Below are 17,519 nucleotides of genomic sequence, written 5' to 3' on the forward strand. Positions count from 1 at the left end.
TTAGTCACTCAGTCGTGTCCAACTCTTTGCCACCCCATGGACTGTAGCCCGCCAGGGTCCTCTGTCCATGGGATTCTACAGGCAAGAATACTGGAGTGGGTTGCCATTCCCTTCTCCAGGGGATCTTCCCTACCCCGGAATCGAAGCTGGGTCTCCTGCATTGCAGGCGGATTCTTTACCGTCTTAGTCACTGGGGAAGCCCTGTAAACTCATGTGTTAAAAAAGGGGATGGAAAAATAAAGGGATGACCTTCCTTTGTTTTTCTGTTGTATGAGTGTGTTTGCCCATTACCACAGGGACACAGGTCGGTCGCCATCCATCGGGCAGCCTGCTGCTTCCTTTCTCTTGTTCTTGAACATTTGGGTTTCTGATCTTTGACCTCCCCTCCCCCAATCACATCCCTCTACCTCGGGCTGCGTCTCCCCTCCCCACCCCACACAAGCTTAGTGGGTGCTTGCAGTGGTGGTTCCTTTGACCTCCGAAAAGGTGATGCCAGCTCATAATCTCATAGCAGAATGTGGGCAGGTGGGCATACCAGGGCACCTGCTTAATGCCTACTTTAGCAGCCCCCCCAGAGGTCTCCCTGGGCTTCTCTCTGTCCCCTGCATGTGTCTCTCTCTCTCTCTCACACACGCACACACACACACACACACACACGGCTAACACAGAGGGGGCCCTCAGGCACCAGTGGGGGACAGTTGATTGGCAGGGTTCTCTCGATTCAGGGCAGTTTGGGATGAGGAGGAATTCCACAGGATGGTGTCCACAGTGTCATTCTGGCCATTCAGATGAGAGGTAACCCTGGAAACCGTTGTCTCAGGTTGGCGTGTTACGTTGGAACTCTGCATGCCACTCAGAAAGTATAGCATGGAGATACTGACCTGGGGTTCATGTTTGGTAAGGTTGCCCCAGATTCTGCAGCAGCAAGACTACCCATGACCGATGATGGCCAGTGTTGACTGATTGAACATGCACCCTGTGCCGGGTTTATTGTCTGGACACGCCCCTGAGACTGGCGTGTTCCTGCCTTCATTTGACATGAGGGAAGCTAGGGTCTAGGCTGGTCACGTGGTCTGGAAGTGGGGACCCAGGTGGCCCAGGTGGCCTGAGCTCCTTCCTCGTGGTGCCCTCTGACCTCTGTGCTCTTTCAGGCCTGCGGACCATCGGCGTCATCACCAAACTCGACCTGATGGATGAAGGCACGGATGCCAGGGATGTCCTGGAGAACAAGCTACTCCCCTTGAGGAGAGGTGCGGGGCAGGGGGTTGGCCAGGATGGGTGGGCTTGAGTCACAGGAGAGCTGGGGTGCCTCTGCTTTGGGAAAACGACTCATTTTGGTTGTTGTCTTTCCTGAAACCTCAGCAAATGCTCACAAATGCATTCACCATCCCACTTTCCCACTGCCCAGAAAAAACTGCTTCTCAGTCCCATTGTAGACCCTTCTTTTTCTCTGCCCAAGTGAACACATGTATATTTCTCTTTTTTTTTTAAGATTTTATTTTTTGGCTGTGCTGGGTCTTCACTGCTGCATGTGGGCTTTCTCTGATTGTAGCGACAGGTGGGGGCTGCTCTTTGTTGCAGTGCGCAGGCTTCCCATTGCAGTGGTGTTTCTTGTTCTGGAGCACAGGCTCCGGGGTGCACAGGCTTCAGTAGTTGTGTGGCGTGGGCTTAGTTGCTCCGTGGCATGTGGGATCTTCCTGGAGGGGGTCGAACCCGTGTCACCTGCATTGGCAGGTGGATTCTTAACCACTGGACCGCAAGGGAAGGCCTAGCTTTTTCTTCTGATGTGTGTACATTCCTTTTTCATTTATATGGTGAACAACTACTCATTTGGGGAACAAAAAGAAGTGTCCAGGAGAAGAAAACTGAAATCACCCATTATTTAGCTTCTCCCCATAGTTACTACTCTGGCTCTCCTTCCTAAGAGTGCCTGAGGATTTGTAATTTTTCTTTTTTTGGACAGGGACCATTTTTTAAGGCTTTAACGGAATTTGTTACAATATTTCTCCTTCCTCTTCTTTTTTTTTTTTCTGTTTTGGAATTTTGGCCGTGAGGCATGTGGAATCTTAGCTCCCTGACCAGGGATCAAACCTACATCCCCTGTGTTGGAAGGTAGACTCTTAACCACTGGACGCTGGGGAAGCCCCTGTACCTTTTAATGTTCAGTACTTGCTGTCAAGCATTTTCTCACGTGGAGAGAAAAACATGAGGTGTTCCCCCAGACCAGCCTCGTTGCTCATCACACACAGCTAACCCTCACTATCCCGAATAAACTCTCCTGTTGTTCTCCCCTTCCTGGGGGATTATGAAGCAAATCCAGGCGCCCTGTCATTTGACACACAAACACCTACGTTTCTGTTCCAGCGACTCCCCCTCCAGCCACTCGATCTGTGCGCCTCACTCGGGATCTGGCCAATTATAGGTCCTTGCAAACAAGTAATTAGATCTAGACAGAGGCTGATCAGTCTTGTGTTTATTGGAATTCCAGATTTTTAAAAAATTTTAATTTATTTATTCTGTTTTACTTATTTTGGGCTCTGCTGGGTCTTCCTTGTTGCACGGGCTTTTCTCTAGTTGAGGCGAGCGGGCCTACGCTCCAGTTGGGATGCTCGGCCTTCTCATTGCTTCTCAGTGGCTTCTCTTGTTACAGAGCACAGGCTGTAGGCGCGCGGGGTTTGGTAGTCGTGGCCTAGTGGCCCCGAGGCATGTGGAATCCTCCCGGACCAGGGATTGAACCCGTGTCCCCTACTTTTAAGGTGGATTCTTAACCACTAGACCACCAGGGAAGTCCCTGGATCCTTCTTTTTTAAGTTAACAAAAGGAACCACAAAACAAGCCAGACACCATCTCTGCCCCTTGCTCTTTGCCCTTCACACTGATTTGGGTTCACACCTTGCTGCCACTGATTCTCCATGTGACCATGTGGGCAAAGGGCCCCTCCTTGGCCTACCTCGCTTCCCTCATCTGTAAGGTGGACTTGATAGCTCCAGAGAGGACGAGAAACCGTCAGGTCTGCACACGACTTGGCAGGATAGTTGGCTGGGGCTGCGGCCCTCCTCTCCAAAGAAACATCGGTCCTTGCTAAGAGAAGGGGGTACAGATGTGTGTGTTTATCACTTCTGACCTGTCGCCACCTAGGCCCAGGTCACCTTTCCAGCTTTCATTATGTGGACAACGATACGCACGTCTGCTGACCGAGCGCCTCCCACGTGTTGGCCACCAGGCTAAGTTTCCCGCTTCCCCCGACGCCCATTCGTGCACCCGTGCGGTGGGGTGCCTCGTGTCCACACCTGGGGCTGCTGGCTGTTTGAATCCCCCTTCCTCATCCTCTTCCAACTCCTTTATGTCCAAATATTGTAGATTCTCTTTTCAAAGTAGTTTTCTCATGCTAATGGTTTTTTGTGTTTAAAAAAAATTGCCGAATGGTACCTTAAACTGTCGTTTCAGAAGCTGGCTCCCAACCGCCTCCTGTATAAGCCCCACTTCTCTTACACTTACAATTAACTGTTGCTTATGTTCTGTTCAGACAGTTTTAACACAAATACAGTAGTTTTGAAAAACCACCCATTCAAGTACTTGCAGTTATGTTTTCTGTGGAAATCTATGAATCCCTAGGGAGTTCATTTTGGTGGCCACCAGACTTTGTTTCTTTGCCAACCGTTGTTGTTGTTGTTGTTCACTCACTAAGTTGTGTTTGACTCTTTGTGACCCCATGGACTGTAGCACACCAGGCTCCCCTGTTCTCCACTGTTACCCAGAGCTTGCTCAGATTCACGTCCGTCGAGTTGGTGATGCCATCCAGCCATCTCATCCTCTGTCACCCCGTTCTCCTCCTGCCCTCAGTCTTTCCCAGCATCAGGGTCTTTTCCAGTGAGTCGGCTCCTCGCATCAGGTAGCCAAAGTATTGGAGCTTGAGCTTCAGCATTAGTCCTTCTAATGAATATTCAGGATTGATTTCCTTTAGGATGGACTGTTTGATCTCCTTGTGGATCTTAGTTCCCTGACCAGGAGTCGAATCTGTGCCCTCTACTTTGGAAGCGCAGGGTCTTAACCACTGGACTGCCAGGAAAGTCCCCAAATACAATCGCTTTAGAATAGGTATTAATATCTGGCACGATTAGCTTTTCCCATTGGCCTACTGTTTTCTGTCTTTAAAGCTCAGATTATGGATTTCATCTCCCTAGCTGTTCTCTCTCTAGTCCCTCTCACCAGGCTGAATGTAATCTCTCCTTCCTCCGAACACTTAGGGTGCTCTGTGTTTGCATTCTCAGTGTTGCCTCTGAGTAACTCATAAGGCTTGTCACCTCATCTGGGAGGGACTTGTAGGGCAGGATCCATGTCTACACCTGCATATTGCCCAGCCACATGGCTGGTCTGTAGTGGGCGTCTGGGTTCCTAGGCTTGCCTGGCACTGCCATGACCTGACCCTCTCTCTCCATAGGCTACATTGGAGTGGTCAACCGCAGCCAGAAGGATATTGAGGGCAAGAAGGACATCCGCACAGCGCTGGCGGCCGAGAGGAAGTTTTTCCTCTCCCACCCAGCCTACCGGCACATAGCTGACCGCATGGGCACCCCGCACCTGCAGAAGACTCTGAATCAGGTACGGTGAGGATTTTGTGCAGTTGCTGAGGCTGTGCACTGCAAGCCGCTGCGTTCCACAGTGGTGCTGGCGTTAGTCTAGAGCAGCGCTCATTTTAGCCGAGTTGAGTTCAATGAACATTTGAATCAGTGCCTGGAGAAGAGTCAGTGTTGGTGTTATTACTACCATCGCTACTATTGTTACCATTATTTTTTAAAATTTTTATTGAAGTATAGTTGATTTACAATGTTGTGTTGATTTCTTCTGTACAGCAAAGCAACTCAGTTATACATACATATATTCTTTTTTTTTTTTTAAGTAGCTTATTTATTTGATGTATTTTTGGCTGCACTGGGTCTCTGTTGCTGTGCGGGCTTTTCTCTTGCGGTGCTGAGCAGGGGTCTGCTCTGGTTGTGGTGCGCAGGCTTCTCATTGCAGTGGGTCCTCTTGTTGCGGACCACAGGCTCTAGAGCGCTGAGCCCGTGGTTCTGGCTGATGGGCTCAGCTGCTCTGCAACATGTGGTATCTTCCCGGACCGGGGATTGAACCTCTGTCTCCTGCATTGGCAGGCGGATTCAAAAGGATACAGTGAAGCGCCGTGTCCCCCTACCTCTCACCCACCACTGTTAACACTGCCTGAGTTTCTCTCTGTCCATGAATGCAGAAAGGACTTCTGAGAAGCACATTTCCCCCTTTATCCATAGTCATGGATGCCCTCCATTTCCTTTTCTTTTTTTTAACTCAACAGTATCTCCTGGAGCTCTGTCCCTGTAGAAGCCTTCTTCACTCTTCTTTGTGGCCCTGTAGAAGCCCCTGAACACATGGGCCCTCGTCTGTTTAGACAGGCTCTTTTTGCAGAGCCACGTGGCTGGTTTCTGAGGCTCCCAGTCAATAAAGGGCTGATATTTACACTTGATCTTAGCCAAAAGGCGAGAAGTGATTGGGCTGCTGTTCAATGGCATTGTTTTGCGTGTGTGCCAGGTTCTCTGAGAGTAAGATCCCCAGTGTGGGGTTATATAGCTGCGGAGTAGCAGGCAGTGTGGTCCTCCGTGGCCTTGGGGTTATGAGTTATCCCCCCTCGGTGCTTTACGGTAGCACCTTGGGCTGCAGGGTAACAATGTAAATGTTCTTCCTGCCTGCAGTGGGACACAGTACCAGTCGGGGAGCTGGGCCCTATCCTGGGGGAAAGGCATATTTCTCTCTTTTTTTTTTTTTTTTGGCCACACCACATGGCATGTGGGATCTTAGTTACCTGACCTAGGATTGAACCTGTGCCCTTGCAGTGGAAGCACAGACTCTTAAACTCTGGACCACCAGGAAAGTGCCAGGGGAAGGCATATTTCTGATTGGGGGCACTGACTCAGGACAAATCCCCAGATAAAGGCTAGGAACACTTCAAGTGTTAAGAAGCGATGAGGGCTGGCAGAGGGCGGAAAGGCAGAGCATAGCTCTCAGGAGAACAAACAGGGAAGTGAGTGTCCGGTGGGAGGGGCCCTGCAGGAAAGGAAGCGGGGGTCTGCCTGGGCAGGGGGCGGCGGGAGGGGAAGGGAAGTAAAACTGCCTGCAGGTGCCTGGGGCCTCCTCTGAGAGCCCAGCTGGCCTCCTGGGAGCCTGGGCCCACATCCCGGTGCTTCCCAGAATGGGGTCCCCCTGCCCCTATCGCCCCATGAGCTAAACAGGGTCATGCCCCAGAAAGGCGACAGGGACCAGAGTGGACTGCCACCCTTGGGGACCTGCAGCTCCCCCAGGAAGGGGCCCCCGGTCACAGAGGGTTTTGGGGTGACCGTCAGATTCAGGCCTCAGTGCGTGAGGCTCCTGCACACCTTTCTCCTACCTTAATAGTTTGTCATTTCTTTTGTCTCGTAGGACAAAATGCACCAGTGCATTTCCATTTGGGTGGTTTGAGTTGATTTTATGCCTTTTATTTTTTTCATTTCTTCTCTCTTTCTCTTTTGAAAGAGTATTTTTAAAAACCGTCCGGATACAGTGAATGTTCCACTTCCTCCCATGCCGTGACAGGCCCCCTCACTACCACCCTCAGACGGCCCGTGTCGCCACTTCCTGGGCTTCTTTCTCAAGACCATAAACACTGGAGGGGCCAATGTGCCTGGACTGCCGGCCTCCCTCCTGCCTGCTCATCCCACGTGCACCACCTCCTCTCTTTTCCTGTTCTATCCTTTCCATCTTCCTTGTTGCCACCTGAACAGTTAATGTATTTACCCGCTGCTCCGTACCTGACTTGTTTCTGTTTTGGCCATGCCATTTGGCATGCCGGATTTTGGTTCCCTGATCAGGGGTGGAAGCCATGCCCATTGCAGTGGAAGCCAGGAGTTCTAACCACTGGACCATCAGGGAAGTCTCTATCTAGGTTTTTCTTGAACAGCTGATCTCAAGGCTCAATACCTAATCTTTTCTGCACGACTGCCTCCTTTTAAAGTTTGTGGATAATGAACGAGTCCCCGTGGTTAAAAACCAAATAATAGAGGGGGGTCTGCGGGCAGGGTCCTCGTGACCCTCATGAACCATCCTGCACTCTGTGCAGATGAAAATGTACTCTCAGTTCTCCCCATCTTCTCAGAAGGGATCACATCCTACATGTGTCCTGTGCCTTTTTCGGTGAACTGTTTCTGTCCTAGTTTGTAGGGCCCATCCCTGTGGTCTGTCCATACACCATGGCCTGTCAGTCCTCCCGTGCCTGGGTCCTGCAGTGGCTTTGTAGCCTTTAAAACTTTATTTATTTATTTGGCTGCATCAGATCTTAATTGTGGCACATAGGCTTTGTTGCCCCACGACCTGTGGAATCTTTGTTCCCTGACCAGGGATCAAACCCCTGTCCCCTGCAGTGGAAGGTAGATTTTTAACCACTGGACCACCAGGGAAGTCCTTCCTAGGCTTTGTTTTGTTCTCCAGTGAGTGACACTGGCTCTTCACGGCCAGCACTTGGGTCCTGCTCTCTTGATCCATGGTGTGCATGGCCCAGTTAATCTGTCCTCTCCCAGGTCCCCGTGGGCTGTCTGCAGCCTTGCACTGCTGTGGACCAGGCTGTGTCACCTTCCCTGCTGCTCAGGGTTTCCATTGGTCCTTTGAGGCTGGGGATGGAGCAGGTCTGCCCCTTCTCAGCATCCTGCCTATGTTGACCTCTGACCTCTCTCCCACAGCAACTGACCAACCACATCCGGGAATCACTGCCGGCCCTGCGCAGCAAGCTGCAGAGCCAGCTGCTATCCCTGGAGAAGGAGGTGGAGGAGTACAAGAACTTCCGGCCCGATGACCCCACACGCAAGACCAAAGCTCTGCTGCAGTACGTGCCCCTCCCCCAGCCTGGCACTCCCCAAGCCTGGCACTCCCCCAGGAGGCTCAAGGGCCTCCTCCCAGCCACAGGCTCCCACCCATCTATCTGTTCAGCAAACCCTTCACCAGAGCCTCCTATGTGCTGGGCCCTGTCCTGAGCACCAGGGTTGCTCCAGTGTGTGGGGCAGACACCCCACGTGCTCAGAAAGGGGAGGGGAGAGGGATGAAACAAGGTAAGTAAATAAGAACATGTGAATAATCTGTGAAATGGCAAAATGTCAAAGTGGGGAAGGGGCTGGAGAGTGCCAAGGTAGGCTTGGGGTGCTGTTTAAAATCAAGTGGTCAGTGAAGAGTCAGGCAGAGACCTGAAGAGGTGAGGAAGGGGCTGTGCAGTCCTGGGGGTGGGGGGCTGGCCAGTGCAAAGGCCCTGAGGCAGGATTGCATCCAGCGTGTTGGAGAAGGCCCATGTGGCTGGAGCGGAGTGAGTGAGGGGAGAGTAGGAAGAAAGGAGGCCCAGGACAGGACAGGGTAGGGCCTGCAGGGCCTCGTAGACCATGGGGAGGACTTAGTTTTTGCTCTGAGTATGGTGGGAGCCTGGAGTGTCTGAGCTCTGGTAGGACCTGGCCTGACTCAGGTGTTCACGGGCGCCCCCTGGAGGCTGCAGGGAGAACAGACATGGGGGGAGGGCACCCTGCCTTGTGCCAGCTACTCCTGCTTCTTCAGTTCAGTTCAGTTCAGTTCAGTCATTCAGTCATGTCGGACTCTTTGCGACCCTGTGGACTGCAGCACGCCAGGCCTCCCTGTCCATCACCAACTCCTGGAGTCTACTCGAACTCAATGTCCATTGAGTTGGTGATGCCATCCAACCATCTCATCCTCTGTCATCCCCTTTTCCTCCTGCCCTCAATCTTTCCCAGCATCAGGGTCTTTTCAAACAAGTCAGCTCTTTGCACGAGGTGGCCAAAGTATTGGAGTTTCAGCTTCAGCATCAGTCCTTCCAATGAACACTCAGGACTGATCTCCTTTAGGATGGACTGGTTGGCTCTCCTTGCAGTCAAGGGACTCTTCAAGAGGCTTCTCCACCATCACAGTTCCAAGAGCATCAGTTCTTCGGCACTCAGCTTTCTCTATAGTCCAACTCTCACATCCATACATGACCACTGGAAAAACCATAGCCTTGACTAGACGGACCTTTGTTGGCAAAGTAGTGTCTCTGCTTTTTAATATGCTGTCTTGGCTTGTCATAACTTTCCTTCCAAGGAGTAAGCGTCTTTTAATTTCATGGCTGCAGTCACCATCTGCAGTGACTTTGGAGCCCAAAAAAATAAAATCACCCACTGTTTTCACTGTTTCCCCATCTATTTGCCATGAAGTGATGGGACCGGATGACATGATCTTAGTTTTCTGAATATTGAGCTTTAAGCCAACTTTTTCACTCTCCACTTTCACTTTCATTGAGAGGCTTTTTAGTTCTTCACTTTCTGCCATAAAGGTGGTGCCATCTGCATATCTGAGATTATTGATATTTCTCCTGGCAATCTTGATTCCAGCTTGTGCTTCATCCAGGCCAGCATTTCTCAGGATGTACTCTGCATATAAGTTAAATAAGCAGGGTGACAATGTACAGCCTTAACGTATTCCTAGGACAGTGCAGAGGACTGGGGGAAAACAGTTAGAAATGTTAAAGACAACCATAACACTAATAAATATCTTAGTTCCTTACCACTCACTTCATCACAGCCCTAATCAGCAATACTCTTGAGACACTTTTTAAGGGCTGGGCTGCATTCTAAAGGGCCAGGTGGTTTTACCACATTTCATGAATTACGTGTGCACTAAAAAATCTTCACTTCTCTGAAAGCAAATTTCAGGTGGATTACTATTCATTGGCAGCATGTTTCTTTTTTTGTCGGGTGTCCAGGCTAATAGTACATTTTGAGATTGATGCCTTTTCTGAGTTGATGAAATCTTGAAACTCCTTAAATACCCTTACCATGACCCTACATGGAGGTACTGTTAGAATCAGCCCACTTTGGAGATGGAGATACTGAGGCTTAGAGGGCAAACCCACCTGTCCAAGGCCTCATAGCCCATCAGTGGTGGAGTCTGCAACTCCAGACTGGGAGGTGGTAGGAACTGGAGGAAGCCACCCGAATGGTGTGGAGGTGCTCCATTTATATATCACAGTTCTGCTGGATTAGGCCAAACCTCAGGGCAGAGGTTGCTGAACTGTGATCTCCCCTCTCCCACACCTCACTCTTGCAAAAGGGAGTGATAACTGCCCCTTGTGTCCCCAGTTCAATGAGTGAATGATCATAGTAGGCCTATGGAGGGGGCCTGGCATGTAGCAAGTGCTTGCCCTCGACAGCGCCTGGATTTTGTCTGTTTTTTTGACCCACACATACATTTTGTCCCCAAAAAAATAAAAGGAGGAAAGTAAGCCATGGCTTGACTTGGGATGTAGTTCCAGAGCCGTGTCAGTGCCTCTGCTTTGACGCTCAGGTTTTCTCTTTCCTCACAGGATGGTCCAGCAGTTTGGGGTGGACTTTGAGAAGAGGATTGAGGGCTCTGGAGACCAGGTGGACACACTGGAGCTTTCTGGGGGCGCCCGGATCAATCGCATCTTCCACGAGCGATTTCCCTTCGAGCTGGTGAAGGTAGCGCTACGCGGGCTGGGCCCTCTGCTCAACCTTGACCAACCTGCTCAGTTGACCTTGAACCTGGCTTCCTCCCAGGCCGCGAGGTCTTGAGCTCCCACCTGCAGACCCCATGGGCCTCCTTCTCTGAGCTTAGTGATTTCCAGCAGAGTCATATGAAAAGCTCCAACATTTTCCTTTGAATACATGCTCTTTGCAAAATACATAGAACATACAGGTAAATTCACCTGGGAAAATGTCCCCGTTGAAAGGGAAGAAGACTATGGAGCCAGCCTGGGCACCATAACATAACAGTTGTTATAAATAACATCCTTCATATGAAATCATACACACACATTGAGATGGGTGTCTTTGCAGAGACAGAGGTGCAAGGATATTCATAAAAATGTCAGCTCTGGGTGCTGGAATTAAGAGATTTTTCTTTTTGTTTTAATTGCTGGAAGTTGTACAGGTTTTATAGTGAGCACATACCATCTTTGTAAAAACCAGTCACGTTCTTTGCAGAAGAAGAACAAAAGCTGAAAGGAGAAAAGAACAAATTATGCTTCTTTATATGCTTTTTTCACATAATTGCCATCATTCCAAATTAGTGTATACAGTTCATGCCCCGTCAATGGCAAAACACTATCTTCTTTTTTAACCAGTCTCCCATTTGGGGGTATTTAGGTGCATTGCACATTTTTTTTAACACTTATAGATTGTTTTGGGAATGTAGCTAATTGTTGATTCATTGCTCAAGATAAATTCCCAGAGCACTTAAAACTAATTGGTGGTAGTAGAAGTATGTTTTTAAAGGTTTTTAATTTGTCCTGCCACATAGCCCAGAAGAATGTGTGTATAAGTCGATTTTTCTTCGAACAGAGCAAGAGTGTTAGTTTCAGAGCATCCTTGCTTAAACTGAGTTTTAACGTTTTTAAACATTTTTGACCAATCACATATCCTACGGTGTGACTACAAATGGTGCACAGGAGGTAACATTCCCCAGATACAGACCTGAATTGGCGGGGGTTCCCCCAGGTACCTCCTTGCATGTGTTTGGTTTGTCTTTTCTCAGATGGAGTTCGATGAGAAAGACTTAAGACGGGAGATCAGCTACGCCATTAAAAATATCCACGGAGTCAGGCAAGTTCCACGGGGAGAGGCGCCATGTTCCCTCCATCTCCATGGTGCCACCCTAGAGCCAGTCAGTCCCCCTGAACCTCTGGGTACCCCAAATGTGAGGACTGAAGCGGGGGAGGGGGTTGCAGTAGCTGTAAGTCTCTCCCTCTGGGTCTCCAAGGGAACTCGAGGTGGATGTGCTTAGTTCTGTTTGTCTTTTGAAGGCCCCGGGGCTGCCTGCTGCCCAGGGTTCAGCATTGGTTCAAGGGCCCAGTCACCAGCCAAGGCAGAAAGCTCACTGCACATTTGCCCGGGGGGCGGTGGGGATGCGGACGGAGTCAGAGCTGTGGCGCTGGGTCATAGGAACCCAGCATTTATTTGTTCCTGTCACGAGGGCCCTCTGAACCTCCTGGGTCCCCACCATTTTGCAATAAAAGTCACAGCTCCCTTGGTCCAGTCTCGCATGGCCATGGGGTCCTCAGATCACCCTGGGTGGGGGGTTCCAGGTAGCAGATGCAGGCATCTGACCCCCTGACCTGCCATGACCTTGGCTGTCCCGGGAACCTGGCCCATGCCTGTGAGATTGCTGACCATGCTTTGTTTCTCTCCGACTTATCTCCCCTGCCCCTGGGTTCGGATGCTTTTAGGACCGGGCTCTTCACCCCGGACTTGGCATTCGAGGCCATTGTGAAAAAGCAGGTCGTCAAGCTGAAAGAGCCCTGTCTGAAATGTGTCGACCTGGTTATCCAGGAGCTAATCAATACAGTTAGGCAGTGTACCAGTAAGGTATTGGACCCTTGGCAGGGTGACTCCTGGCCTTGTGGAAACGGGGCTATGGGTGCTTGGTATCAGGCTCCCAGTGCTGCTCAGCCTTCGCCCCGCTGGTCTCCCCAACCCCCCACCCCCTTACCAGATTGCCTCAGTTTCCAAGAATGTGGCCTCTTCCCAGAGGCTGGGGCGGGAGTGTTTTGGCCTGGGTGCAGCCCGGGGAGGCCAGGCCTCCAGTCTCCACAGACTGGTGGGCAGGGCTCCCTGGGACCCTGATACCAAGCTTAGCATGTGTCTGATGGGGGTTCCGTTGGGCTGTCGCTTTGCTGTCTTCTGGGGAGCAGAGAGGGACCTCGAGTCACCTGCTGGAGGCCAGGCTTCCTGAACCTCCCTGCCCCTCACTCCTTCTTGACAAGTGCCTGGTGCCCTCAGGCTTTCCTAGAGCCAGCCAAGAAAGGCCCGAACACCACCCACATAACGAGCGCCAAGGCTTGGGCTTGGTCCCTTATAGCTTCTACAGCTTCCCCACCCCTCCCCAGGAGCGGGGCTGTTCCCCCAGGTCTCCAGTCCTCAGATCCCCTAAGTCACCTGCACTTGTGTGCTAGTGTTCACGGGCCGCTGCCCCTACTCGAACAGGACACATCGGCGCCCCCGCCGGCCTGGTTCCCTAGGCCGCACTCTTTGGCCAGACAGCTGAAGCGCTTCCTGGTGGGTGGTTTGTGCTTGCACGTCCACCATGGCCGAGGAGCTCTGGGTCAGCCTTCCGAGGAGCTCTGGGTCAGCCTTCCATGGCAGGAGTTTCTGTTTGATTCTTCTGTTCTCAGTCTGGAAAAGCCCACATTTGCTTCCTAAGCTTCTTCGATTGAAACAGGGAGGGGAAAGAAACCCCAACAGTTCGGAGATGTTCACACATACAAAAATTCAAGGCCTCCACACCCTCTTAGCTGTTCGGATGTTGGCTCTGACCCGTACCACTTTTATATAATCAAACCCTGCCCACCCCTCGGACCCAGGACGCCTCCTGATCCGAAGCAGCTTCTGGGGCAAATGCGGGCACAGGCTCCTCCGTGCATGTCACTAACCAGCTGACTCTTGTTTCTTCTCTCTCTGTCTCCCGTCCTGCGTGTGTGGCCTGCACTGCCCCCGGGTGTCTTTCTACCTCGTCCCACCCTCCGCATGACCCAGGACGGGGCTCTTCACCCCCGACATGGCCTTTGAAGCCATTGTGAAAAAACAGATTGTAAAACTCAAAGAGCCGAGTTTGAAGTGTGTTGACCTCGTGGTCTCAGAACTGGCCACAGTCATTAAAAAGTGTGCCGAGAAGGTAACAGGAGGTTTCGTTTTTCTCACCTACGCATCTGTTCCCCATCTTCTCCTTCCCATCATTGAGTGTTCACCCAAGCAGCTAGGAAACTCTGCCTCGGCAGGAACCCTCTTCCAGCGGCTGCTTGGTGACATCTCGGCTTTGCCTCGGCTGACCCAAGGGGGTAGTCCAAGCACACGTGGGGTCCACCTTTGCAATTTGGGCCTCCAGCGGGCTGGAAGGCCTTCGATGTTGCCAGATGCGCTTACTCACCCACAGCAGGGATCAGAGTCTGTGCCCAACGCTGGACTGCTTTGAGAAGGGGGGTTTTCAAACCAGCACTGAGGCAGTAAAACACTTTGCTGGTGTGCTGATCTGCATATTCTTATATCACCAGCATTGAAGAAATTTTCAGAATTCCTTGGTGGCGCTGTGGTTAGGACTGAGATTCTACTGCAGGGGACTCGTGTTTGATTCCTGATTGGGAAACTAAAATCCTACAAGCTATGTGGTGTGACCAAAAAACAAAAATTTGTTTTCCTCCAACTCATGGACTTTGCGCAAACTGTGAAAGGTGGGCTTCTGTGCATTGGTTTGGTTGCCACTGCAAAGGCCAGGGCAGTGGGGGTGTCGGAGGACTGGATCCTTAAGGCAAGATGCTTGGGCATGGTTTTCTGCCAAGGGAGTGCCTCTGAGGTAGATGGCCCAGATGCTGCCCCTCGCCCTGGTGACCCAGGGGCTTTGATTCCACTGTGTCCTTGCTCTCACCCAGCACTCCGAGGCAGGTGGATGGCTGTCACTCGCTTTCTCTGCCACTTGCCACCTCAGAACCGCATTCTCTGAAAAGCATCTCTGCGTGTGCGTGGGCATCCACTCAGGCTCTCTGGCCCACCGTCCCCCCACCGCCCCTTCTTGTCTCATAGCTGCAGCAGCTCTGAGATAGGAGCAGGGTGGGGTCTCGGTGGGTCTGCCCCATGTCAGCCCCTCAGCCATGCTCTCCATTTGGCTCACATCATGTGCCCATCCCCCGCCTGCGAGGACCCCGCCAACGTCACCACTCTGCTTTCCCCCAGCTCAGCTCCTACCCGCGGTTGCGAGAGGAAACGGAACGCATCGTCACCACTTACATCCGGGAACGGGAGGGGAGGACCAAGGACCAGGTACTGGCTCTTGTGTGATATAGTTGTAACTTATGTGCAGCACATCTTGGTCGTGCAATTACCTGAGTTTTGACAAATGTGTACAACAAGGTGGTCCGCCCTGGTGACTCAGTGGTAAAGAACTCACCTGGCAGTGCAGGAGACATGGGTTTGATCCCTGGGTCGGGAAGATCCACTGGAGAAGGAAATGGCAACCCACTGGAGTATACTTGTCTGAGAAATCCCATGGGCAGAGGAGCCTGCCAGACTATGGGGCTGCAGAGTCAGACACAACTGATCAACTATAAAAGCAACATAGAGCAAGGTCACCCCCACTTCCCTCCATGCCCAGAATGGCTCTGCCGCCGCCCCTGAATTCCCGTCGTTGAGCCCCGTGGTCAGTGCCTCCCCACGCCTCAGGCCCTGGCGACCACCTGGCTGCTGCTCCTCTGCTTGCCTTTTCCAGGATGCCATGTGCACAGGCTCCTGCTGGCGTAGCCTCTTGATTCCGTCTCCCCTCACCCGGCACCAGGCTCTCGAGATTCAGCCCTGGTGTTTGCAGTGCTGCCAGCGTCTCCTTGGACAGCCATGGCAGGGGTGGACCACAGCCTGCTGGCCAGCGTTCACCCAGCGGAACACCTTTGGTGCTCTGTTTTCATGTTGTCTTGCGAAGACCATGCAAGCACACCTGAAGGGAGAGAGTAGGCCATGCCCACCACCACAGTCCAAGGCTCACCTGTCGCCTGCTCAGCCCGGGCTGTCAGTCTGCCTTCACGTGGCCCAACGTCTGATCTGGGTCATTTCCCCCACCCGCCACCTCTTCCCAGTCTGCCTTTATCTCTCTCTCTCTCTCTCTCTTTTTTTTTAGGATTTGCCACATTTTAAAAAATTGAACTGTCATTGATTTACAACATTCTGTCAATCTCTGCTGTACAGCAAAGTGACTCAGTTATACATATATATACATCATTTGGCTCCGATGGTTAAGAACCTGTCTGCAGTGCAGGAAACTTGGGTTCCATCCCTGGGTTGGGAAGATCCCCTGAAGGTAGGAAGTGGCAACCCACTCCAGTATTCTTGTCTGGAGAATCCCATGGACAGAGGAGGCTGGCAGGGGCTACAGTCCATGGGGTCCCAAAGAGTCAGACACAAGTGAGTGTCCTAACACTTTCACTTTCACGCATTCTTTTATGTATATATGTTTATTCACACACACACATATATTCTTTTCCATGATGGTTTATCCTAGGAGTTTCGCAGCTGTTTATTCAAACTGGAACCGAAATAAACCCACTTGTTCTATCTGGCTGTGGGAGCACCTTATTGAGAATGGTCCCTCTCCCCTTGACATTGGTGGAGAAGAAACTAGCTCATTTGTCCCCAAAATCCGTGTGCCTGGCCCACTCTATCCCTAAGGGTTCAGAAGCACAGCAGAGTGACAGAAAGGGCCGGGACTGTTAGAGGGCTGGTACCTTATCTGAGATGACATCTGGCTGGCTGGTGTGTGTCTGTGTGTTTCATGTTAATGTCCTTACCTGACCTAATTACCATTGCTGTTTGTTTTTAATTTTAAAGAAGTGTAGTTGATTTACAATGTTGTGGTGATTTCTACCAAGCAGCAAAATGATTCAGTTATACATATAGGTCATTTTCCATATTCTTTCCCATGACAGTTTATCATAGGATTTTGACTATAGTTCCCTCCTTTGCTGTTTTAATGAGGCACTTAAGCCAAAACAGTGAAAGTGTTAGTTGCTCAGCCGTGTCTGACCCTTTGGGACCCCATGGGCTGCAGCCCACCAGGCTCCTCTGTCCGTGGAATTCTCCAGACAAGAATCCTGGAGTGGGTCGCCATTCCCTTCTCCGGGAGGTCTTCCCAACCGGCGCTACTCTAAATGTGACGACATATTGTGACGCGTTTAAACCTTTGCCATGGGGCCTTACTGCCTTGCTCCACGCCTCAGAGGCCACCCTTATGACCACCACAATGCTCTGTTGGCCCAGTCTTTCTCGAGTGGGAGGCCTTGGGGTCTGGAAGCATCCATACCCCCTTTTCCATGCCAATGGTCCCCAGGCTATGGGAAGGGGGTGGTTGCCCTGCCTGGAAATGGTGCAGTTCCAGCTCCCCCTGCTGGTGGGTGTGGGGATTGCTCTGACAGCAGCTCCTCTCTGGCTTGGCTCTGTACTCACAGCAACCTCCCTCAACTTTTCCCCCAGATTCTTCTTCTGATTGACATTGAGCAGTCCTACATCAACACCAACCATGAGGACTTCATTGGATTTGCCAAGTATGTATTTTTCAAGACATCAGCTGGTGGGGCGGCACCAGTGTCCCCCATCAGAGTCAGGCCCTGAGAGAGGCAGTTGAACGGGATTCCCCCAGTGGGCTGAGGCCCGAGGGTCTCTGTCAGGGGTCCCTGGGTGAAGCGAGGGGCCACTGGAGAACATCTTAGGCTAACAGCAACCTGCAGTCTTGTCCCCAGTGCGCCTCTGGTGGGACACCCCTGTTGTTAGTTGAAGGAGGACAGGACAGCCCTACGACCAGACCCTTCAGAAAAGGGCAAGACTAACCAGTGTTCAGTGCTTCCCTTTCTGCAGGACTTCTCAGAGCCTTTTATCAACTCGCATGCAGCTTTCCCAGGCTCCCCCATACTCACTGGGTCCTTTTCCTTAGCATCTCAG

General features: G+C 51.5%; 1 protein-coding gene across 16 annotated transcripts in view; it reads left to right on the forward strand.

Annotated features, from left to right (window-relative positions):
* DNM2 (dynamin 2) overlaps positions 1-17,519 on the forward strand; it is an 89,981-nt gene that overhangs the window by 47,271 nt on the left and 25,191 nt on the right. For 10 of the 16 annotated variants that reach the window (XM_061422181.1, XM_061422172.1, XM_061422167.1 and 7 more), the window contains 8 exons: positions 1,152-1,250; positions 4,442-4,602; positions 7,740-7,882; positions 10,394-10,529; positions 11,584-11,651; positions 13,581-13,719; positions 14,772-14,858; positions 17,055-17,125. In XM_061422181.1, the coding sequence (XP_061278165.1) occupies positions 1,152-1,250; positions 4,442-4,602; positions 7,740-7,882; positions 10,394-10,529; positions 11,584-11,651; positions 13,581-13,719; positions 14,772-14,858; positions 17,055-17,125 (904 nt within the window). Of the gene's footprint in view, positions 1-1,151; positions 1,251-4,441; positions 4,603-7,739; positions 7,883-10,393; positions 10,530-11,583; positions 11,652-12,274; positions 12,414-13,580; positions 13,720-14,771; positions 14,859-17,054; positions 17,126-17,519 lie in introns of all 16 variants that reach the window. The other 6 variants (XM_061422166.1, XM_061422178.1, XM_061422171.1 and 3 more) reach the window with 1 other exon arrangement.

The sequence above is a fragment of the Bos javanicus genome, chromosome 7 (assembly GCF_032452875.1).
Source record: "Bos javanicus breed banteng chromosome 7, ARS-OSU_banteng_1.0, whole genome shotgun sequence".
Taxonomy (NCBI): Eukaryota; Metazoa; Chordata; class Mammalia; order Artiodactyla; family Bovidae; genus Bos; species Bos javanicus.